Source organism: Malurus melanocephalus, unplaced genomic scaffold (assembly GCF_030028575.1).
Source record: "Malurus melanocephalus ecotype Western Australia unplaced genomic scaffold, MMel_1.1 scaffold_97, whole genome shotgun sequence".
Classification (NCBI taxonomy): domain Eukaryota; kingdom Metazoa; phylum Chordata; class Aves; order Passeriformes; family Maluridae; genus Malurus; species Malurus melanocephalus.
In genome coordinates, this window is record NW_026623329.1 from 208,603 (window position 1) to 233,288 (window position 24,686).

At 46.0% G+C, this 24,686-nt stretch overlaps 2 protein-coding genes across 2 annotated transcripts; both read left to right on the plus strand.

Annotated features, from left to right (window-relative positions):
• The first annotated feature begins 719 nt into the window (after positions 1-719).
• Positions 720-5,602, plus strand: LOC130575100 (lymphocyte antigen 6E-like). Its single transcript, XM_057368779.1, has 3 exons — positions 720-917; positions 4,335-4,454; positions 5,119-5,602. The coding sequence occupies exons 1-3, from the start codon at positions 866-868 to the stop codon at positions 5,325-5,327; spliced, it is 381 nt and encodes a 126-aa protein (XP_057224762.1). The 5' UTR covers positions 720-865; the 3' UTR covers positions 5,328-5,602.
• A 4,787-nt stretch (positions 5,603-10,389) lies between these two features.
• On the plus strand, positions 10,390-15,453 carry LOC130575101 (lymphocyte antigen 6E-like). Its single transcript, XM_057368780.1, has 3 exons — positions 10,390-10,491; positions 14,027-14,146; positions 15,015-15,453. Exons 1-3 carry the CDS (start codon positions 10,440-10,442, stop codon positions 15,224-15,226), a joined length of 384 nt encoding a protein of 127 aa, XP_057224763.1. The 5' UTR covers positions 10,390-10,439; the 3' UTR covers positions 15,227-15,453.
• The last annotated feature ends 9,233 nt before the right edge of the window (positions 15,454-24,686 follow it).

The following is a 24,686-nucleotide window of genomic DNA, read 5'->3' on the forward strand; positions in this document are numbered from 1 at the left end:
ATGATCTGGGAATCCAGTGGAATACTCCTGTTTGGCATTTCATATACCTTTTTTGTTCTGTGAAGACTTAATGAGTTGAGATCCTTGATTGGCCAACCCTTCCTTCTCCGTGCTTTAATTGGTTTGTGTTTTTCTCCCTGACATTTATTTTTTTGTGAATGTGTGAAAAAATTCCCAGCTTGTTCAAAGCAGTAGGAGTGGGTGTTATTTCCATTTTTTAACTTAAATGGCCGTTCTTCTTTGCCCAGTGGAGTTTATTTTCTAATAAGATAACATTTTCTCCTCATAAAAAACATCCCACAACTATTTCTGATTTTGAACTRCTGCCTTAAAAAGGAGGCAGAAAATGATGCTTGGTCCCCTCTGAAAAGCATGGAAGGATTCTGCTCTTCTGATCTTTCTGTCTCGACAATCCTGGGAGACATTTGGGAGAAGCTGCAATCCCAAATTCAATTTTAAATTTAAATCCCATCCATTTCCATATGTGCCAGGACACGATCTTGGAGGATGCAACCCGCTCTGAGACCTGGAAGGAAAATCCTTCCTCTTTTACAGGGAAATTGCTTTGTTTTTGTGTTTTGCTCTCACCCCCGCCTCTCCAGAATTAGAAACAACCCGTCAGCTGAGGCAGCTGCGTTGTGAAACAACCAGGAAAAGGAGAATTTGTAGGGAAAAACACACCTCCCTCCAAATTTCCAACAAAATGCCCTTCTCTGTACAAGCCCGGACACGCTGCTCCCAATTATCCATCCTCTGACACAGCAGCCTCCGCTTATTATCTCTGGATCAAAGCAAACACTGCAGAGGTATAAAACCTGCCCTGCCCYGGTCCTGCTTATTTTGGAGGCTGCCAGATCTCTCAAGGATGAAGCTTTTCCTCCTGGTCGTGCTCGGCATCRCCCTGTGCACTGAAAGTGGTGAGTCCCGAAAGGATTGCTTTGCATTCAACCCTCCCAGAGCTGGGGAATGGCTTTGATATTCCCGGATTTTGCAGTGTGGATGGTGAARCTGAAGGGTCAGGAAGGTCTAGGAGTTATTCCAGAATAAGGAGAAGGGGGATTTATCCCCACCAGAAGTTGGAGGGGTGATGAGTGGGRGGTGAGATTCCCACTTCAGATGATTTGTGCAGACCCAGCCCAGTCCCTGGAGTGGCTCAGTGGCAGCTGAGAGTCCTTGGTGCAGCTTCATGGGAATGGAGATATCCATGAGGGATATCCAGGGCAGGGACAGGGCAAAGTGTGCTGTGAAACTCTGAATTTGACATTACAGCCTGATTTATTTCTTTTTTAACTCACTTTCTATCAGTTGCACCTACAAATCATTATAACTTGAATTAACAGAGAGGGTTGAGTAACAAGAAGGTGCAATTCTGACTCTCAGCTCTTCCCTGTTGCTTCCAGGTGCAACTTTGCCGATTCCAGAATCCCTAAGGCTGGAAAAGACCTCAAGAGTCTGACCCTTAACATATATTGGAAAAAATTTCATCCCTGAAAGGGTGGTCAAGCATTCAGGCTACCCGGGGAAGTGGTGGAATCACATCCATGGAAGCATTCAGAAAATACATGGATGAGGTGCTTAGAGCCAGGGTTTAGTGGTGAATCCAGACTCAATGATCTTAGAGGTATTTTCCAGCTTTAATGATTCCATGGTTCCCAGCTGATCCCAGCTTTGGGATGGAGATACAGAGTCCCATTCTCATTCTGATAATTGAGGGTTTTTTTTTTTGGGGTGGGGGGAGCACTGGGAAGCCGCGCTTCAGTTTCCCAGGTTGGACTCTGCCAAAGATCACACTCTGTGCTCTGGGTCAGGACAGGAACAGAGGGTGCAGCCTGGACAATCCCTTTATTTTAGGGGAATGCTTGATTCCCTGATCTTGGGGGGGGTTTGCCCTTTTTTTTGCAAACTGATTTTTTCCCTGTAGGGTTTGACCTGCAAATTCCCAGCCATTCTGGCCCTGGACTAACAGACCTCTTTGACTCCCACTCAATTTGAAGATGGAAATATTACTATTGTGGGATTTCACGGGTTTGAGACTTGGAATTGTGCTCAAGTTGAGGATATTAAAGACAATAAAAGGATCTTTCCTTTCTGATTTACTCCCATTAAAAATAAATAAATCATGGAGTGAGACAGCAAATTCCTTGAGGAATTTTCCTCTTCAGTTAGAGCAGAGGTCTTGCTGGATGTGGAGACATCCAAAGGCAGCCTGGAYTAACTCCAGGTTTGCATCTGGAGGAAATAAAATTTCCCTTCCCCTCTCAGCCCTCATTTCGACAAGATATCTTACAAAATGAAATAAAATGTTTTCCTGTAGCTTGACCAAAATTATCCTCCCTGACTTCAGGGTGTGCCAGTTTAGGAGCCCATCCCAGAGCCATGGAATAAACAGTGAGTCAGAAACCTCTGGAGCAYAGAGGGATGTAGGAAAATTCATCCTTGGATGGTTCTACCCACTTCTCCTGCCAAGAAGGCTCCCAGGGCAACTGGCCTTTGAAATTAAGAGCTTTGGGAGGTTGGGATGAAACAGGATTTGGGCAAATAACCAGCTCCACTGTTTCCTGCACTGATCCAGGAAGTTTTTCTGGGAATGGGCTTGGATTAAAGATGCTGCAATTACCAAGGATTAAAGTGAGCTCTGTGTCAGGAAAATCCAGTTTGGGGACTGAGCATTTCTGTGAGCAAAGGGTGGTACCTGGTAGGATGGAGCTGAAATATCCCTGCATAGAATTTGCATGAGAAAAGCGAATGAAGCCAAATGCTTTGGATGGGGAAAATCCAAAGGAGGGTCCCAGACCTAAAAAAAAAATAAATTTGGGCCTGAATGRTCAGRACAATACTAAAGTCAAGAGTCAGGYAGCAAAAATKGAGGTTCTGAAGATGCGAATGACCACAGTAGGAAGGAAGCAAATTGAAATAATTTGGAAATGAAGTTAAAAAGTGAAAAGTCTGAGGCTTTGGGAATGACTGTGGGAATGGTGGGAGATGGRATCTGAGCTGTCTGATGGCTTCTGCTCTGTGCCAGGCAGTGAGGGAGAGCAGAAGAGTAGGGAATGTGAGGATTATGGACCACAAGAGGMAAGCCCATGGAAAAGAAGGGGCTGTTGACTGGAGTGGGAAAAGAAGGCAGAGCTTCCACAAAAGCAGAGGAAAAATGGGGACCTAAAAGGCATTTTCCTGTGGAAAACAGTGATCCTGCAGTCATAGACTGGGCTGGAGCCAGATCTGGGTTAGGAGGACACTTGAGAAGCCTGTTTGGGCCAGAAGGACTTGTCCAAGGTCAAACAAGGACAGTGACAAGGTTGGGACRTTGCTGACAAAGGAGCCTGGGCAAGGGAGAGGAGTGAGGAAGATGAAGAAAGAGGAAGGCAAAGCTAAAGGACAAAGCTGCCACAAGAATTATCTGGACATTAACTCCCCGTAGCCAGGGATATTCTGGAAATGAGGATGAATTTAATCCCTGCAGGGTGACACTGCAACCAGATAAACAGATGAGGAGGAAATTCCCCTTCTCATGCAAACAATCCTTCCCCAAGGGTCTTGTTGATCTCAACGATGCTTCAGCTTTCTCAAGTGCCAGCTGTTCTCATTCATCGGCTTTAGCACAGCACTTTGCAGATGCAGAGTGTTCCAGATGTGCACGTTTTGTTGAGTGAGGAAGTGATTACCTGTGGAGAGCTGGAAAAAGGAATCTGCTGCAACCAAGGCAGGGATCTGCTGAGCCTGGCCTTCTACAGATCCAAGATTTTCCTCCCGGCACAGGAGAGCTCTGAAAATCAACTCAAAATCATAGAAAGGTTTGGGWTGGAAGGGATCTTTGAAATCATCTCGTTCCACTCCCCTGCCATAGGCAGGGACACCTTCCCCTCTCCCAGGTTTCCCCAAGCCTCATCCAGCCTGGCCTTGGACACTTCCAGGGATGGGCTAGCCACAGATTCCCTGGTCCAGTGTCTCCATACAAGAACCAGTGGCCAGAAACCGAAGTTTGGAGGAGCCAGGTTGGAAAGAAAACCCAAGAGCTTCACGCTACAAGTGGTGGGAGAATGGGCTGCTCTTCCCAAAACCACAGTGGAGATGCCAGATGTTTTAATGGATTCAAGGGAGAGTTACCTAAATATCCAGAGGGAAGATTCCTGAGGGTCACTAAATGAGCAAACCACAGCTGTGGCAGCAATTTGAGCTTCATCTCGAGAGTCCTTGGGGCTAAGTTTAACTCATGCAGGAATTTTTTGGCCTGTGGCAGCTGGGMTTGACAGATCCTCCATCCATCCCCAGTTTTGAGCTCCTGAGGACATTCCCAGAGGGGTCTGATGGATATTTTTGTGCTTCTTTTGCAGCTTTCTCCCTGACCTGTTTCTCGTGCAAAGATGCAACTTCCAATATCCATTGTCTCGGCACGACCAAGTGCTCGGAGAGTGAGAAGTATTGCCTGACAAGCTATTCCACCGCAGGAACTGGTGAGTGTGGAGCTTTTCCAGGACTCTGAGGACAAGGTGGGGCTCAGGTGGGGCTGGCAGGTGAGCCTCCTCCCACCAGGAGGTGGAGGAATTAATGAGGATTTTAGCAAATCTSAGGAAGGTGGGAACTTTGCATAGCTCAGGTCTGTTGTGACATACCSTAAAAATATTTCTGATTAAATTCAATTAAAGTTAAATACTGCTGATTGAACACACTCAGGACAGGAAGATGTTGGGATAAAAAGAATTATTTTTATTATCCCTGCACAAAGTCCTTGTCTCAATTCCAAGCTCAAGTTTATGCCCATGAGGTGGGAGAAATGGAGAGGGACGGGTGCTGTGGAAGGAACATTCCCAAGGAATGGTGCCAATGTTTAGCAATCTCACATTGTACAAATRAATCCCAAATTCCTGCCCTCAGCAGGCCCTGAAACCAGCATAGGAGCTGTAAGGTGTGAAGATGGTGTCCATAGGTCACACACACACAAATAAAGATGGACTATGAGAAAACTCAAGGGAAAACCAACAGCACTGAGTACAGAATAACAAATTCCCCACGGGATTGAACAGCCAGGCAGTGATTGAAACCTGTTAAAAAAAAAATAAAAAAATCCAGGATGAATAACTTGCCTTTTCCTGTTGTTTTCTCTCCCTCCCACTCCAGGCAGCGACCGGAGCCAGCGAATCACCAAGAAATGTTCCACATTTTGCCCAACAATTGACCTGAACATTGGCATAGCTGGAGTCGCCACCAGCTGCTGCGAGACCTCCTTGTGCAACATGAGCGGGGCCAGCAGCGTGAAAACCAGTTCCACCATTATCACCCTGGGGCTCCTGGCCAGTCTGGCCTGCATCCTCAGGATGGGGTTTTAAGGGGGTTTTTGGGGAAAATGAGCTGCTTGGCTTCACATGGCATGGCTCAAGCTGCATTCTATAAGGTGGGAATGTTGCCCTGTGCCTCCCGCCTGGAAGGTCACATCCCATCAAGAGATATTTTTGCTCTTTACATGCTCTGATGGCAATCAAAATGATTTTTGGGGGAGAAAGGGATAAAACGGAGCCCTGCAYGTGCAGAATGGCCCCATGTGGTCACCATCTCTCYCACTCTTGGCATTTGTAACTCYGTGCATTTTTTTGCYTTTCATTTTATCCCTRCCATTCTCTCRTGCCRTTTTTYCCCCATTTTCYRCCCTGTATCATTTTGCTCTGAGAAAGCCTTTAATATTTCCAGTTGTTAAACAGAAACTGGGCACAATAATGTGTTATTTTATTCTATTGTGTGGCTGCGTGGTGTGGCACACTGGGCGTAGCTGCTGGATGTATCCACGTTACGGGATAAAAGCGGAGGCGTTCACCTGCAAGTTGAATGAGAATAATGCTGAAATATATTAAAATTACTTTGCATTCACTTCAGGAAGTCTCTCCCCAGATTTTATTTWTTCTGCATTGGCAGAAATGTCATTTTTGTAGCTACATTTTGGGAATAAACTGAATTCCATTTAGCTTCCTTTCAATTACTCTTCTGGGGCAGCTGCCTTGAGCTCTCCAGGAAACAGAAGGGACAAGGCAAGGCCTGATGGGACGGGATCTTGAGATTTTCTTTAAACTGGTTTAAGATCTTCCARTGGAAATTCCTTTAGAAGCATTAGGATTATTTAGAAAAGGTTGAAAAGTATCTTGCATGGTGCTTAAAGTGGGAAAAGACAGATGGTTTCTGGAAAGAAACCTGGAATTTTTCAGACTCATCTATGAAAAAAATATTAACGCTGAAAATAAATCTTTTATGTTTGCCCATCAAGTTAAAATTGAAGGGACTCATTACCCTGCTCTGACCTTCCTTGTGGATAATCTTAGCAATGAGAGGTTTGCTCACTCCGACCTTTCCAGGGAGGCTGAACTGCTTTCTCCTGGGCTGAAGGAGCTCTCCACCAGATCAACCCGAGGAAGATCTCCRAGGGWAATGAGTTGGGTGCAGCTCACCCTSCTGGTTTTCCCTCTGTGGACTCCTTGCCCAGCTCCATGTTCTGCTCACTCCAGTGGGTATTTTCCGTGAGCAGAAGAACAGCAACGCTCAGGAACGGTGGCATCTWAATTTCTTACAGCAGCTTTAGAGAGGAAACGTGGGCTTACAGCTCCAGCTCATCCCTGGACCTGCTCTCATCCCTTCATGCCCACCTTCCTYCCATCCATATCCAATCCCAGCTCTGCATTCTCTGGTGTTTTCYCTCCCAGACTTCCTCACTGGCTTCTTCACCCAGTCTTACTCTGTTTATTTCCATCCACCCTCTGTTTCCTTGCCTCAGCTCATTGTTCCCTCCTTGGTGTGAATGTAAGGTTGGCCATGGATGTYCCATGTTTGGCCATGAATCTTTCCATTTTCCCCATGGATTTTATCTCCAGTCCCAGCTGGCTCCATCCATCTGCCCAGTTTTTTCTCCTCACCCCGCATCCCTTCCTGCCAAATTAGGGATATTCAAGTGACATGGACCCAAAAAACCCCAAGAAGCCAATTCAAAGTGTCCACATTCTGCCCCAGATCATAACACACAGATCATAATACGGTAACACAGATCATAACATGGTAACAACTGAACTATTTGGAACAATCTTCATCCTGTGCTATCCACAGGTTTAGGATTCTTTAGGGACAATGATTGGCACAGGGAAAGGCCAAGACAGGGCTGGTATGGCCTGAGGTCTTGTTCTGCTGAGCTTGGGAGTCCAGACCTGCCCTTGGCAGCCAGATTTAAAATAAGGTCATGTCTTGAAGTGCCTGAACTAGGCAGGTGCCTCTATTTTGGGATGGGAAGGATCCTGGCATGGCAAAGGGGATGGAAGCATGTGGGACATCCCTGGAGGGTTTCATGGCCTGGTTATGGCTGTTGCACAGAGAAGTTATAAACAGCACTGGGAATCCAGAAGTACCATCGCTAAGGGATCAGCTCCATCCTGGCTGGCTCCTTCTTGTCTGATTTCCCCCTGATCCCACAGKTTTTTCCCTAGAGCCTAACAAAACACATCCATGTGCTCCAAAGCTGACCCACATCCCAAAGTCCTTATCTGGAGGTGGGAGCAGCAACTTCCCTGAGGCACAGGAGATCCTGAAAACACGAGAGCTCCCGCAGTGAACTCTCCCCTGGAACATTGTGTAAGAGGAGACTCTGCCAACCTTCCTGCAAAAATCCCAATGTGAAACCTCCCACGCGGGTATTGCTCCCTAATTCCAAATCCTTCCCTCACCCTGGGTTTCTGGTGCCTCCCATGACTGCACACTCCTCACATGGGAGTGTTCAGCTGCCCAGCAGAGACATCTGGGATGCCTGGAGGGCTTTTGGGAAGGAGATGGGAGTCTCATTCCAATAGCTGGGATTACTCCTGGGAGGTAACTGCCTCTCTCTCCCTGTGGATTATATAAAACTCATTTTTTTCAGAGCTCTGAGTCACCGCACCAGGACACGGATCAGCCAAGGAGGCCTTTCCCTGCCTAAATGAGGCATCTGCAGGCAGTGCTTTAACATTSGCCTATCTTTTCCCTCTCTCAGGGTTTCCCCAAAATTGGGTTTGGAGCATCTGTGCTGCCTTCTGCTCTCCTTGAATAATCCCCCTGCCTTTTCCCTCATAACATGAAATTTCTCCCCCTTTCCCCTCTTTATTTGCCCAGATCCAACACAGTGCCTCAATGCCAAAGCAAGAGACAAGACGGATGCAAAATATCAAATGAAGCTCTTCACTCGATCTAAAATTCTTCTGGAAGCCAAGGAATGGGACAAAAGCAGCCCTTTTCCAAAGTGAACTGCTGATCTCTTGTCACAGAGCCAACTCATGGCTCCAATTCAAGTCCATTGCCAACTCATGGCTCCAATTTGAGTCCACTTTAATTTTCCCAAATGGATAATGATAAGATTACTCCAGGGAGGTGACTCAGCTTCCTTGGGGATTTTTTTTTTCAGTCTTCCTCAGCCTTACTCCTGATTTGGAATCCGTCCTCCAGGCTGTGATCCCAGGCTGCAGGAAACACCCTCTCCATGCTGGATCCTTCAGTGAAGCCTCTGAGCGCTTTTGAGTTTTGTAATCTGCCYTTTTGGGAAATAAATCTCTTTTCCAGCTCTCCATACACCAGGAAGTGGGAATGCTCCAGCMTTAGTCCACCAAGGTACTAAGGAAGACATTCATGTCCTGGAGACAGCTCCCAGAAAACACAGAAAATCCCATTTCCAACCCAAATTTCTCTCCTTAGTACACATGTGTTGGATGTGCTGGGAGTGTTTTAGTCTCACTGTTCCTTCAAAGTCGACTTGGACTGGTCCTATTCCCTGAAGGTTCATGTAGGAATAAAATTGATTTTGGAAAAKTCAACAAGGCCAGGYTGGACAGGRCTTGGAGCAAYYTGGTCTTGTGAAAGGTGTCCCTGCCCATGGCAGGGGGKTGGGACAAGAGRRTTTTTAAGGTCCCTTCCAACMAACCCAGTCTAGGATTCCRTGRAAGTCAACAGGAKCARGGATGKGGAAGGGGAAAGGAATAAACATAACAAATCTATTGAACAAATAATACCAAAAAGAAGGGATAAAAGGGTTCTTTCTTTTCACCCTCATTGCAAAAGGCCAGCAAGGAGCCACACCCACTGATTGGGAAGAAAAACCTGTTTACAAGGCACCCGGGCAGGAGATCAATTTGTCCTGTCTGGAGAACAAGGCTCAATTCAATCGTCACCACGTCCCTGCTGACCTCACCATCCTCCCAAACCAGGCAATGTCCATTTGGACACAGGGCTTGAACAACTCTGGAATTCACCACTTGCTGATATCATTCCAGGAGCAGACCAGGAGGGCCTCAAAAAGGCATCAGACGATCACATAGATCGGGAAATCATCAGGTGCAGGAATGATTCATGTTAGAAAAATATAAAAATACCCTGCTGATGGCTACACGCAAGGAATAGCCTGTTAAGTTATCCCATAATTGCCAGAAAAAGCGGGGTTTGACAATATTTTCTTTATGCTGTCCAGGACGAATCTTGTTTTTGAAGAAAGTCTGCAAACTTGGCAGCATWGGCTCTTACAAGATGCATCTYGAATGAGGGTCTCTATCCCAGACTRTCAGAAAAAGATTTTAAGGAATTCAGAGGAGAGGAGCAACACAGAGGAATAAAAGCAAAAGGATGGATTTAAGAGGAGAGATTGAAAAGAAATGATACTTTGAGGGACAGCTGTTTCCAGAGCCGAGCTGCAATTCCAGGGTGCCAATTTGCGGGCTTGGAAATCGAGGCCTGATTTCGAGAAACTGTTGGGCGTGGAAAAAAAAGCAGCTCCTCTAAAGAATCCCTGGACAGCAGCAAAACTTCATTAAATCAAAATTATACGAGGTATTTGAGGATTACAAGCAGGAGAAGAGCAAGAAGAGGGATTAACCAGAGGAAAATTGATAAAKAAATGAAGACTGACGTGAAAATTTGAGGGAAATCTTCTGTTTAACCAACCATTAGCTAATTTAATTTAGTGTAAAACACACTGATTTTATTGGAGGTAAACCAGCTTAGGCCAGCTCAGAGGCTGAGTCTGGTGCTGCTGAATAATTAAAGCCAAYGAACGGTACAAACCCTGGAACATCACGTGCTGTCTATCCAAAGGGATTAGAAAAATTCATTCCTAGGACTATCTCCCCGTGCCTCCAGGCTCTGCTTTCATCAGAGCAGCGGCTCTGGAAGGAAGGAAAGGCAAAAAATCCAGTGGAGGAGAGAGCAGATCCCGACTTCCCATCACTCACATGACCAGAAGAGCAAGAAATGCGTGGCTGAAATGGCTTTTCCAGAAGSTGCCAGCCCGTTCCAAGGGCTCTGRTGYGGAAAACTCCCACAGAAACATTCCACACCCTTGGGTTGCTGTCATGTCCACCCGCTAGGAACCTGTAAAACTGCTGCTGTTGGGCTGGGGTATAAAACCTGCCCTCCAAAGAGCTTCCCAGTGCTGCTGGGAGGATCTGCTGGAGATGAAGACTCCTCTGGTCACYTTGCTGGCTGCTGTCYTRTGTGTGGAACAAGGTGAGCCTCTCAYGCTGCTCCTACTTAAAATAAGGGCTAGAGGGAAGGTGGTGACAGTTTGGGACAAAACTTCTCAAGAGGGCTGTCACCAACTTTGCAGTATTGTCATGGTGTCACCAACGTCCTTTTGCACCTTGATTTGATGATYTGATGCAGAATTAAGAAGCTGATAAATTAATTAAGTTTTCCAGTGGTAGAGCTCTAATCATACAGTACTGGCTGACAGGTTAAAGCCACACAGTGGTCTTTGGGATCTCCCAAAAAGAGGCAAGCTGGAAATGAGAGAAAGCATAAAAAATTGTATTTTTTAAATTCAGATCAGCTTTTGAGTACTTTAGAGGCTTTTTTTTTGTCCTGCTGCTTCCTCCCTTGTRGTGGTTTGCCACGTGTCTTCCGAGGAAATGCAACAGTTGGAATTTCTGTAGATTAAATCAGCGGCGGAGGTCAAAGGACTTTTCATGTTAAAGACATCCCGCTCCCAAAGGGACGTCTGAGTGTTGCCCTCCTTCTGGCAGTGAGATACACACTCCTGGCATGTGGTAATGATGACCAGAGTACCAAAAGTTCCTCCACACCTGATGGTTTCCCAGAAACTGTGATATGAATCTGGTTGGGAAAGAGACATCTAATTAATTAATTAWCTCTGATGTATCAACCCCTTACTCCYACGTCCTTTGGAATGGTTCTCCAGYAAGAGCTTTGRCCAGTTTTGAGGTTGGGAAAGTACTATTCCATCCTAAAAAAAATAGATTTTTTATTCCCAAATTAAGCAACACAAGATGCACAGAAGAGGAGAATTTTCAAAGGCAGTGTTCTCAGCATGACCCAGAATGAGGTGGAAAGGTCACAGRGATCCAAAATTGTTAGCACAGGTTCATGGTGGGATTCCTTACTGGTGAYATTTTATATTGGCATCAGATTCCCAATGGATTTAAGGATTTATACAGCACATTTCTGCAGCCCAGTCTAGATCAACAATAAGGGATTGGAACTTTGTGGCCTAAAAATGGGCAAAGGAAAATGTGGAAACTGTCACTGGATCCTTCTCATGTATCTTGGGTCCCATCCAAGTCTCTAATGACCAAATTTTGGTAAAAATGCTGATCTCAGCCTACCAAAGAGGATATTTTGCCTTTTCCATTCGTGAACTCACTGTTATGGATCTTTTGTGTGCAGCAAAAATGGTAAAAGGTCTTGATCCTTTACACAGAATCWTAGAATCATTAAGGTTAGAAMGGATCTCCAAGATYATCAAGTCCTTGCTGCCATGTTGGACAAAACCAGGCAGATGTTTTTTTTTTAAGGTGTCTCTGAAAGTTTCCAACAGGGAAGATTCCGCAGCCTGGAATTGCTCAGAGATTCTCATCCTTTTAGGGATTTTGTTTTAATATCTCTTAGCATCTCTTTTTGCACTGTTCCATATTTCCACCAGGGGACACATAAAATATTTTATTGCTTTCTTCTTTGCTGCTTCTTTTTCCTTGCAYGAAGAAGACTCCTGTGACTTTCCTCATTCTCACTCCCAATAAACAAACAAAGAACTTYGAACCTTTTTGACAAGGTCACATTTTCAAGACCTCTGACCTTTTCTCCTCCCTCTCCTCTGCTCCCTCTCCAAATGCTCTGCATASTTTTGGAAGTGCCATGCACAGATTTGGGCACTGGGGCTGAGGTCTTGCCAGGGTGGAAAGGCCACTTTGCATATCTTGCACATGACATTCCTGCCCGTGTCCCCTTGGGTGATGTCTGTGGCTGGAATGTGACACTGTTGACTCCTGCTGTTGCCACTGTGGTTGTGAATAGTAACTGAGCCAGTGTTTGACATCCTGCATTTAAGTGTCTCAGTTTTATTTGTTGTAATTTATTTTTCTTTATTTAATTGCATCCACTCTTTTTTTTTCTTCTTTTACTCTTTTATCGCATCCATCTACCAAAATCACTTAAAAACCACATAGTCATGGAATAGTTTGGAAGGGATCTTAAAGATCATCTCATTCTAACCTCCCTGCCATGGTCAGGGACAACTCCCACTATCCCAGGGTGCTCCAAGCCCCATCCAACCTGGATTTCAACACTCCCAGGGATGTGGCAGCCACAGCTTCTCTGGSAAACCTGTGCCAGGGCCTTTCYACMCTCACAGGGAAAAATTTCTTCCATTGCTCCAGTTGGTTTGACCAATAATCCTTGGGAATTACCCTCTGAGGGTGTTTTCATGCCTGGCTTTGCACCCATTCCCTAATGTTTTCACCACCTCGTGTTTCCTGGGCTTGCTCAGGGAAAAACATCATTCGAGGTTGGGATAAAAATTCCTTAAAACCTCCTGGAATCTCCTCTACTCTGCACATGAAAATTCAACTTCTTTTAGAGCTGAACAAAACAAAAAAGCTGCACAGGATGAACAGTTGATGATGTTTTCCTTCCCTTCTATCAGAAACTTCTTGTTAAACAGTGTGACCTCCATCCCCCTTCTACTTTCTCATTGCCAACTTCTTATCGGGCAAAGCTGCGCTCACAGGGACACATCCGTTGGTTGCTTTCGCCCTTTCCAAAGTGACAGACTGTCCCCAGACTCAACAGGAACTTAGCCAGCATTTGGGTTTGTTTCCTTCCAAAAATTATCCCTGTTTTTAAGGAAAAACAAAATTATCCTTGTTTTTAAAGAAACTCATCACAAAATCCCACACTTCACTCTGGGTGATTTCACGAGCTCAGAACTCAACCACCACCATAAAACCTTCCAGCCTTCCCAGCTAGGGAGTGCTCTGCACACATTTGGGTGTGGTTTATCACCCAGACTCTAGTTTTGCTCTTCTTTGTTACTACTTTCTAGAGGTTTGTCCTACCACATTCTGGTTTGGAGGGCAGGAAGGGACATTTTTGACAGGAAASACAACTCATCACTGCGTGACTTTCCTGCCAATCATCTGCCACTGTTGCAGAAGTAGGAATTATTTCACCAAATCTGCCCTTAGAACTTAAACCAGGGTTATGGTTAAGATTTTCCCTTTGTTCCCTATTTTATTCTGAAAACAGAGCATCTGAGGGCTCTCAGACTTCYCTGAGCTGAGGTTAGGCCAGTTCAGTGACGTTCAAGCACAAAAAAGGAGATGTGACAGCAGACTCTGAGCCAGATGAAAGAGAAGTAGGACACTGGGCATTGTCCACCTCCTTGAAATGCTCCAGGCATCTTTAAATTCTCCCTGCCAAGCCCTGCCCAGGAGAAACCCTGAGCATTAATTGGCAATTCCTGTGGCTGAGCCCTCAGGACAGAGCTGCCATGGCTCAGCAATAATCTCCATCATAAAAGCCCCCAAATCCTTGAATTCCACTCACATCTCCTGCTCCCAGGGATTGCAAACAGATCGATAGCATTTCGCAGGAGGAGGCAGAGAGGGATTTAGCGTGGCTGCCACGGGTCAGGGGATAAAGAAAGTCATTGGTCATTCCCACACAAACATTCTGAGGGAAATGGAGATATCTGTGCCAGAGCTTTTGTGGCTTTTAAGCCTTGTAATTTTTTTTTTCCCCCCCCTAGTTTATCCATTTATGTGCTACACCTGCCAAGATCAGGAGTCCAACAAGGACTGTTTGACCATTTCCATGTGTGACGAGGAGGACAAACACTGTGTGACCGTTCGGAAGGACGTCGGGACAAGTAGGTTTGGGAACAGCACCTCGTTTGTTTTGCAGGAGAGGAGCCCCAGGAATGGGATTTCATCCCAGGATGGGAACAACAGGCCTTGACCACCAACTTTTAAGAGACACTGACCTTGTAGCTCACTCCTGCAGTCACTGCAGTGTCCAGAAATACTCAATATTCCTGCTGGGAATTGGGGATATGCTAAAGACACTTGGAGCAGCACCAGGGAGTGGATTCAAGCCTGGGGCTGTGGWTGTTCCACTCCCAGAGTTGTTTTGAGAAGTGTTTTTGCTAAACAGCACCACAGCTGACTCTTTGTACTTTGCAAAATCCTTCAGGTCTGTCCTGGGGGGTCTGCACCCTCAAACACCTCCATGTGCACTTATCCCAAAACTCACACAGAATATTCCTCCTGGACTGATGTTGTAGGAAAAAAACATCCTGGTGGGAATGACCCAGCCTGAGCATCACTTCAGGCAGCTGGGCCTGAAAGCCACCCACAGATGCTGATTCCACTTCAGGAYTGGCAWAAYAYRGAGCCCAGAGAARTCATGGTTAGACATGGTGATCCTCAAGGTCCTTCCCAACATTAATAGTTCTGGGATCCTGGGACACTGTGSATGTCCYATCCCTGGAAGTGTCCAAGGCCAGGMTGGACAGGGCTTGGAACAACCTGGTCTAATGGGTGGTGTCCCTGCYYRTGGACAACYTTWAAGATCCYAACCATTCCATGATTCTATGATTAATTCCAAGAAATTTGCCTTGAGGATGAGTGTCCAACCTTCCTTTACTCACCAAAGCAGATTTAGCCACAAAAATATTCAAACAATGCTTTTTCATTCTCCTTTTTCTTTTTTACCCCTTTTTTTTTTCCCTACACCAGAGCCCAACAAGCCTAAATACGTCATCTCCAAGATGTGCTCTCCAACATGTCCAGCRTTGGATCAGCAACAAACCCAAAGCTTCCAGAACGTTTCTTGCTGCGAGAAACCCTTGTGCAACGTGAATGGAGTCAGCAGCAGGCAAAGCAGCCACGGAATGATGTCCCTGGGCATCCTGGCCAGTGTCACTTATGTCCTTGCATACGGATTGTGATGGGTTTGGAAGAGCTCCCCACGATGGYTGAAATAAAAGTGTTGTTCTGGGATAATTCCTGCTCTCAGAGATTTGTGTTTTGTGGTTGAGYTTCCCCTGGGATTTTCAAGAGCCTGGATAAGTCAGGTGCTGAACTCCCATCGATTTCCTGAGCCTACTTGAATCCAATGTGTCCCCAGACATGCAACTCACCGAAGAAAACACAATAAAAAACAGCCTTTTTGACATACTAGGGCTTCAAATCGTTATTGCTCTGAAGAGGTGCTTGAAGGCACGGTTTTGTCTCTTGCTTTCAAAGCTCTGTRAGGAATAACATCCCACCCTGCCTGAAAGACAGGGAGTGGCTCCCCAGCTGTGTCAGCACCATGGGGTGATCGGTGTTTTTCTTCTCAGTGAGTTTGGTTATCACACATCTGAACAAGCAGGTGGAGGGAAAGCTGATTTCTGGCAGTGCTGTGGACATTTCTCCAGCCTCAGTGGGCAGCAATTTCTGGCTCCTCAGGCTCTTTCCTCCTGTTCCCATTTTGAAATGAGCTTCTCTTATCAGAGAAAAGGGGGAAAGGGAAAGAGGAAAAATGTGGCTGAGAGAGGAAAGTGAGAAGATGGTAGTGAGAAGGGAAGGATGGAGGCAGCAGGCTGAGCTGGGAGCTGCCCTCACACCGCCTCCATATGGACCTGATCCAGCTGGAAAAGGCATCCCTATATCTATTCCCCTCTTTTTTTCCAGGGTCAAACCAACCTCACACAGCTGTTGCCAACGCCTGCCATTCAGAGATTGTGAGAGGCTTTCCACAGACCCACATTCCTGGCAGAGAAACCATCGATTGTGTTGAGCTTTGTTCGGTTTTGCCCTCCAAACTCTCGGCTCCCTCCTCTCCCCGCGGGAGCTGCAGCTGAGAGGGGACAGAAAAGCTCTGTAGGGAGGGCTGAGGGTGTCACAGAGGAGAAGAAGGGCAGCCAGCCAGGGACTCACACAAACAGCCCAGAGCTTCTTGGGTCACAGCCCCGGCTGCAAGCTCCCTTTCCTGGAAAACACACAGAAAAAAAAGAGAAAAGGAAAAGCTGGCAGCATCCCTAGCTCAGCTGTGTCCTGGGAGAAACCAGAGCTGGTCCAAACAATTGAAGGGTGGTGGTTTTTTTTCTGTTGTGTTTGATGGTTAAATGAGATATTTGCTTTTTCTGAAGCATTGCCCTGGAACTCTGCCGGGTTTTGGTTGCACATGTGGAAGGATGTAGATTTTTGAGGCATTTCACAGTGCCTGCATTTCAGAGGCACCGGTTTTCCAGGAGGACAAAAGATTCCACATCAACTTCATGTTTTGTGCTGTGAGCTTTGGATCCTGTAACTGGTTTTAAACATTTTGTTTAATGGATGGAGGGGAAAAGGAAAAAAATAAGGAAATTAAGGAGGTGACACTGCAATGGTGGGCTGGGACAAGAGGACACTGACACACCACCGAGTAGACCTGGTGAGCTGTGCCTGGAGATGACATCTGTCAAAATACCAACAGAACCTGCTGTTAATTTTCTCTCACCAAAGACAACCTCAAAAGGGAAGGAAAAATAGGATGGAGAAGGGGAAAAACAAGTTTTTAAACCAAAAAGAAGGAAGAGATGTCCAGCTGCTCAGGGTAGGTGTTGTTAGGGTTGTGGTGGCTGTGGTGCATCCCAATTCCATGTGCAAGTACTCCATGGATACCCTGCAGAGTTTTTCCCTCCAGGACCTCGGGTGATTTTGAGAAACCTCAGAAAATTTGGGCCGTGGGCCAAAGCCGTTAACTGTTTTACTGTCACGCTGGCAGGAGAAAGAGGAAGTAGAAGGAGCAATTTATACCTCAGCCAGTTTCGCTAGACATGAGAAAGCAAAAACCTGGTTGGCGGGGGAGACCATCTAGAGGGGAAGAAACAAGTGGAAGGTTGAGATAAATCCACTGAGGGTGTGGGGAACCAGGATGGGCAGAGTTAAGGAGGGAGGAGAAACCTCACCCAGATCTTCTGCAGACCCTCATTCCCTCCTTCCTCACCACAGCAGTTTTGGGGCTGCCAGAAGGTCAAATGACAGAGGGGTTTTCTAGAATTGTCTGCAAATTCCAAAGAACCCTGCCTTTCCCWGAAATTTCTGGATGCCAAAGCACCTGAATGTGCCAGGATTATCCTGACTGATCCTTTGGAGGTGAAGGGACTGTGTTTAATAGGATTTACTTGTTGTCCTGTTCACCCACCTGGTTCCCAGACTGAAAGCTCCCAGTGTTGGGAGCTGAAGGTCTTGGAAAAATAAAYATGGAGGTGGAGTTTCTGAATGATCCTCTGAGTGGAAAATCACTGGGACTCTTTCAAATAAAGAAGGAAAAAGTATACTTTAACACTGTCCTTGGCTGGAGGTGATTATGGTCTGATTATGAGGTCACAGCTCCTCTTCCACATTGGCACCTCCCTTCCCTGGGCTGGAGGTAGAAGATTGAGGTTTCTGTGGCTCAACTTTAGGCACAGAAATCTCCTTTTTCCCCATGGATTTGATCACTGAGGGGTTTGGCTGAGCTGGAGAACAAATCCAGGTGATTTTCAGAGGCACCACTTCAGTGTAGGAATTGTTTTCCAATCCCACAACTTGGAGCTGCGCTGGCAGAGTCAGAAGTTGAGTTTTTGCTTCCAYGTGTGGTGCAACAGGGAAAACAGGTGTGGAGACACAACCACATCTAACACTACACTAAGAAGCTTTTTGCTGCCATGGATATTAATGAGATGAACTAATTAACACATCAAAAGTGAAAAAAATTAGTGTTTTCAATATGAATATGCAAATYGATGAGGGTTGTCAGTTAAAGTGATGGCTGGGCACAAAGGAATTGGGGAAAAAAAATTAATCAGATACCAAACCCTGTCTTTTCTGCTTCTATTTTTTCACAGGGARATCTGGGTGTTTTGGGAAGGTGGATGACAACAAATCACAGATTCTCAGACTCATTTAGGTTGGAAAACATCTCCAGGATCATTTAGTACAACCTGTGACCGATCCTCMCCTCGTCAACCAGCCCAGAGCACTGAATGCCACATCCAGACCTTTTCCATGAAGAAATGTGGAAATAATCCATCATTAAAGGGAATAGGRRACACTCTGGGGACACACAGAGTTGGAAAAAGACCAATCCAGACTTGGAAAAATGCTCTGAAATAGATCTTCAAACAGTGGTGTAGGGGCTATCGAGGAGATGGGGATGAGCGGCAAAGATTTTGTGACAGGTGGGTGTTATAACAAAATCTGTGAGGGTAAAAGTGGTACCTGTCACACAGCTCAGATTTAATAAAGCTTTTGGCATGATGTCACATGAGACAAAGCTAAGAAAACCCAGCCAGGCTGAAATCATGAGCAAATCACAGCCAACAATTCGCTGTCAGGCCAGAACGATCCATTAAAAGGCTCCTCTTGGCGCTGGGATGACGCAAAGTTTTAATTGCTGGTTTGGATGACRGATTAGGGAATAAATTCACTGAGCTCATGGGTGACGAGCTGAGAGAAGCTGCAARCAGGCAGAATTCTGGGTGATTCCAGTGAATTTAAGTGGTAGGCTGAGAAAGGAGGGTGTAATTTAGGAAGGACGAGCACAGAGCTCTCCAATTAATATGGTACAAATAGGGGGTGAGGGAATCTCCCTCGAAGCAATCTGGCAGGAAAAGAAGTTTTGCTGGATCATGAGTTGAACATGTGTCAAACTTTGGGGGAAAAAAGTGAAACAAAGCCTGGTTGGAACTCTGCACTCCATGGAAAAATCTCACACGTCGCAATGGGAGGTGTAAACTGGTGTGTGATGGGATGAGAACCTTCCAGATCCTTCCAGATCCTCCAAATGGAATGATCAGGCTGCTTTGTTCTTCCTGCTTGTTGTGTTAGGGTTCACACAGCAGCAAGGARGGTTTTAGATGGATCACAGAGATTCCTGGAATCTGAAATCTGGTGAAGAGCTGGAAAACTGCCTCCAGAAGCAGCAGCTGTAGCACCATAATCAGGATTCATCAAAGCATAGAAAAACTCTGGCCTCAGCATCTCTTTGGGGATGGGAGAATGAACTCATTCCYGGTCATTCCCATTCCTGGTTCTCTCTGTCACCTTTCTGTCATTTCCATGAGGATCTGCTTCCCTTCCCCAGGGCAGAATTGTGGTGTTCAGGCCTGGATTTGCTTTATCATTGAAAGGAATGATCARCGTCTTTACAAACAAATTATGGGTTCTGCTGGTAGATAAGGCCAGACACTGTTAAGAGAAAGGAGCAATGGGAGGAACCATAAATTCCATAGGAATTCCAACAATTGACACAGACTGTTACTCACCCAAGACAGTGYTAAATCTCTGGACTTAGAGAAAAAGAACAGAGACACAATGAATAAAAAAAAAAGGGGGAGGGATGCACATTAGATGTGGTCTGTATTAGGTGATTGGGGGAGTCTGTATCTCTCAAGTACCTCAGCCAATGGGGAAAGAGAGAGGGAAATGCAGCCAGGAAATTGGGATAAAAAGGAAGCTGCATCCTTTAGCAATTTGAGAGACCCCATGGAAATCTCCCATGGCCTCTCCCTTTATTCAAATAAAGTTACGGGACTCCTCTGTTTTCTTTTTGGACATAAACCTCTGGTGTTTGTGGATTAATTTTCCTAACATCATGGAATGTTTTGGGTTGGAAGGGACCTAAAAGATCTCGTCCCAACCTCTCTGCCCATGAGCAGGGACACCTTCCATGAGACCAGGTTGGTCCAGAAGTGACCAAAAGCTCTTCCACTGACGTGGAAAGAACTTCCATGCAGGAACTTCCACTCCAAGGAATGTTTGCTCAGCCTCAGGGTTCCHAGGATTTCAGTGAACACTAAGACAGTGCTGAGGCAGAGAGAGCTCTGCATAGGAATAATGGTTTTCCCGTTTTCCAGCTGATTCCTTACTCAGGCAAGTCCTTAAATTCCACACAAAGCACTGATTGTTGGGAACAATGTAACTTTTAAAAGTTTTATTTTATTTCTGTAGTCAGACATAAAAAAAATACAGAAATATTTTATTTCTGTAGTCAGCTTGGTTTGCCTTTGCCTTGGGGAAAGGAATCTCTCAAAAGTTTTTTTTTAGGAGATGTCAGCACCACTCTATGGAGATGGGTTTAAGATATCAACAGACTGGGAGTAACCCAAAAAATACCCCAAAAATAGCGACCATCAACAGAACATCAACACAGCATCAGCAGCCATCTACAAACATCTGCCTCTGGCAGAGCTGGAGGCATCCAGTCAGGAAAAGACTGATAAGAAAATCAAATAATGAAGATCTAATTAACATCAGAAGTGAAAAAAATTGGATTCAAGAGGAAAGCAAATACTGGGAGCTGCTTAGCTTTGGACCAAGGAATATTGAACCAGTGCATCTCCATGGATTTTGATTGTATGAGATTTGGAGAAAAAGCTTGCAAAGGCACGAGTGTTTGGAATATTTTCTCTGGCGTATACTGAAAATAAAGCAATGCCTCATTCTCTATCATTTCARATACAGCGTKAGAGGGTTTTTATTTTCTTCCCRATTTTCGGTGGCGGGGGCGCCCGGGGTACAATTCCATGGTCCAGGAGAGGCAGGAACAGGATCTGGCTCTGAGCCCGGTGCTCACAACAGCTCACCCGGGACCTGCCTGCAGCTCCAGGACCCAGAATTAGTTGTTAATCAGCAATGAGATAATGAGCAGACCCCGCTTCTGGGAACGAGAAAACTCCCTTCTGCAGTCACGGGAAATTGGAGGAGTAAAACTCCCCGTGAGATCTAACAGGAGAAGAGAGCGATTTGATAACACAAAAATCTTGGAGAAAGTGGATTTTTGCCTTTCACGCTTTTCTTTATGTTTAATTGCATCACAAGCACCAGCGTGGGTGTGCCCAGATGTGGCCCATGCCACTTCAGGGCCACCAGTAGCCAAAAGATTAAAGCCCCGCAATTCTCATAACTTTGAGGTTGAGCACGAGGTGAAGGTAACAGGCAAAAGGCAGAGCACAAAAAAAAAAAAAAAAAAAAAAAAAAAACAGTTTTGGACTGTTTTTTTACGGCTTTTAAAGCGAGGATGCTGTCTTGGCTCAGTTTCTCTTTCGTTTCTCCCATTTTAGATGAAATTCCTGAATATTCCAGCCCTTTTGTTTACTTTATCTGGGTGTTTTATGGCTCCCACCCTGTTGTTAGTTCTCTGGCATTTCTTATCCAAGGTCAGTGTGTTCTTCCTTTTCTTTTGAATGAAGACAGGCACGGTGCTCCACGGCAATCAACAAATGCCTTTCCTTTTTAACCCGTGCTCTGCTGCTTCCTCGCGGTTCTTCCACACCCTGGAACATTCCCATTCCTACGTTTTTTACACCCAATTTAACATTTCCACTATAAATCCCCACAAGTCCAGCAGCTTGCCTCCAGCTTCAGCACATTTTGTGCTGCCTCCCTGGAGCCTGGTGAATTTTTTTTTATAGAGAGATGCATTTTTTTTGGTGGAAGGAATAAGGGAAAGGACTGAAAAACCTCTTTCTTCCCAAAAAATAACCCTGAGATGAGCCCCTTGTTTCGGGACAGGAGATGCCCCAAGGCACAGGAAGTGGTCCAGARCCACAAAGGAGAACAGGGCTGGAAAAAAAGGCTACAAAATTATTTCAGAGTTCACCCAGGAAATGGAATCAGGCCTGGAGACAGGGATCCACACTCCATAGTCAGGGATCACTGCTGGAGAAGASAATCATGGAATATCCTGAGTTGGAAGGGRCAACAAGGATCCACAATTCCAACCCTAAAAGTGAGAAACTGAGGTCAGAAACAGATGGAGAAAAAAGCACAGCTCATGGCCAAGGTCTATCCAGGACATGGCTGGAGATAGCATCACCTATAGGGCCTGAAGGGTTAGGCTTGAGCTTAAAGGGGTTCCTGGAGCCATGGGCACAGTCGAAGGAGGGCCATGCTGAGACTGCTCAGGGCAATTAAGGTTTTTTGCCTGAGCAACGAGCTCTTCTTAAAGCCTGGCAGTTTTCCCCGTCAAAATCCTAAAACAAGCACAGGCTGAGCGTGAGTCATGCAGACTTTGGAAGGAGGAGGAAGTGTGAGAATTCCAACACCGGCTGAGCAGCACCAGGCAGAAAACCACTTTCACCTCAGGCTCAGGGAGAGGAGGGAAAAGGAAACGTGGATGTCAGCCAGGAGTGAAAGTTCATCAGTCTGAGAGCCAGATCCTGACTGCAGGTTGGGGTTGGAGGGGGCAGATGAAAGTTTTATTCCTTTTTCTATAAAAAAAAATATAACAAACTGTGCGGCCCAAAGATGCATGTGGTTGGGCACTTTTTTTTTCCAGGAATTTTCAGGAATCTCAAAGGCTAACTCAGAGCAATCCCAGGTTTTTCCCCACMGGATGCAGCAGAGGTGGTGGAGGGTGGTGACCTGTTTGGCAGCGGAGCAAAGAATAACCTGAAGCTTGGTTTTTCCATGGAAAATTGATGTCTGGAACATCCTTTGATGCTCCAAATACGATCCTGAGAGCCTTCTGGGCAACTCTGACCCAGAACAACCAGAAGGGACTTCAGGGGGAGGAATATCATGGTGGGATGATGAGGAAGGGCTGGAATATGGAGTCAGCCCTCTCCTCAGCCAGTTGGAGCAGGATGTGTGAGCAGGAATTCCAGGGATGGTGTCCAGCATTCCATGAAGTGTTGGGAGCTGTACCAGCACCTGGGGCAGGAGGACCTTCATCCATGACCACATTGCAGCAAAATGCTCTGGATAAAGAGAATTTTTGGGATGAGAGGAAGCAGAGAGGATGGAGATCCTGGGTTCCAGCTCTTTCATGTCTTCCCAGTCCTCTGCCAAACTAATTCTCCACATTTCACCATGATATGGTTGTGCCAGCTGGGACAGGAATTTCCCACAGAGCAGCTCYGATGTTCTCTGGAAAAAAAAACTTTAACAATTCCGAGCTCCAGAGGACGATGCAATTACTGAAGAAAAAAAATTACTTTGTCCCATTCCTATGTCATGGGCAAAGTGGTTCGAGCAGTTCTTCTCCACCAACATGGAAACATCTCATTTGCAAATTCCTCTGGGGTCTAGGTGCCTCACATGCACAGCCAGGCCCAGGAAGTCTCACACAAACCCTGTAACAGAAGCGTGGTGGGGAAGGAATCTCTCTGTGTCCCACCCAGCTTCACAGAAGCTGAGCAAGCTTTTCCTRAGCCTGAATTTCGAGCCTGAACTCCTCAAATGCCTGTTCAAAACCAAAGCTTTGCATGCCTGGTTAGTTCAGGTTTAATTTCTGCACCATCTCTGCTGCCCTGACCCATGAAAGGAATTGTCAYACTCATCACCTCCTGATTTTAACCGTACCCATTCTTCCCCACCATGCTACAACCACAAAATATTTACCGTAGCACCAGTCTGGCCACTGATCTGGCCACTTCCTTATCTCMTTTTCCCATGAGCGTGTTTTTGTAGCTGTCTCCACCTTCCCCCAGCCCAGGCCACATTCCTGGTGCTGGACTCTACACCTGCTGCCTCTCTTACATCACCTTTCTTTTTGTGAGGAAACATTTTTTGGCATTGCACTCACAATATGAAGCCAATGGTTCAATAAAGTCCTCCAGTGGCTTCCAAACTTGCAAGCAGAGATTGGAACCTTCAGGACACTGTTTTGTGGGTTGGTCTAGAACAGAAATCTCTGCCAGCAAAGTTGCTGTGTTGAACTCTGCAGTCTGTGCCACAGAATTCCTTGGAAAGGAGGTGGGACATGAGCTTAGACCATAAAATATAAAATATCCTGAGTTGGAAGGGACCCAAAAGGATCACTGAGYCCCAGTGAGMCCTCAAAAGATCTTCCTTCCTTACCTGGTGCAACTTCCACCACAACAAACTGGTGCCTGGTGACTCTGGCTACCTCTTCCTATTGCAGCATCCTGTAATTAGTGCTGTTCCTGCCCAGCTATTCCAGTAGTATCAGGATGACTCCAGATCCCGTGATGGGTTGTGACCTCTGTGACTCTTGGGTCCTCTCTGTTCCTTCTTATCTGGCCCCCTCCAGGAAAAAAAAAAATGGGGCAGATAATGTTAAATTGATGTGTGGGAGAAACCCAGGAAACTGCAGGTCCTTGTMCTCTTCTCYTGGGGATGAGGGGAGYGTATCAGAATCYCAGGTTTGGGYTGGGAAAGACCTTCAAGATCATCCAGTTCTACCCCCATGCYGTCGGCAGGGGCACCTTCCMCTATCCCAGGTTGCTCMAAGCCCTGTCCAACCTGGCCTTGGAYACTTCCAGGGATGGGRCAGCCACAGCTTCTCTGGGAATTCCATTCCAGGGCCTCACTTGCTTCACAGGAAAGAACTTGTGCCTGATATCCAACCAAAATCTACTTCCTTGGTCTGTATGAGACGGGAGTTTTGTAAATATGCCTGAATTACTTTTTCTCAAGTTACCACAAAGCTGAAAC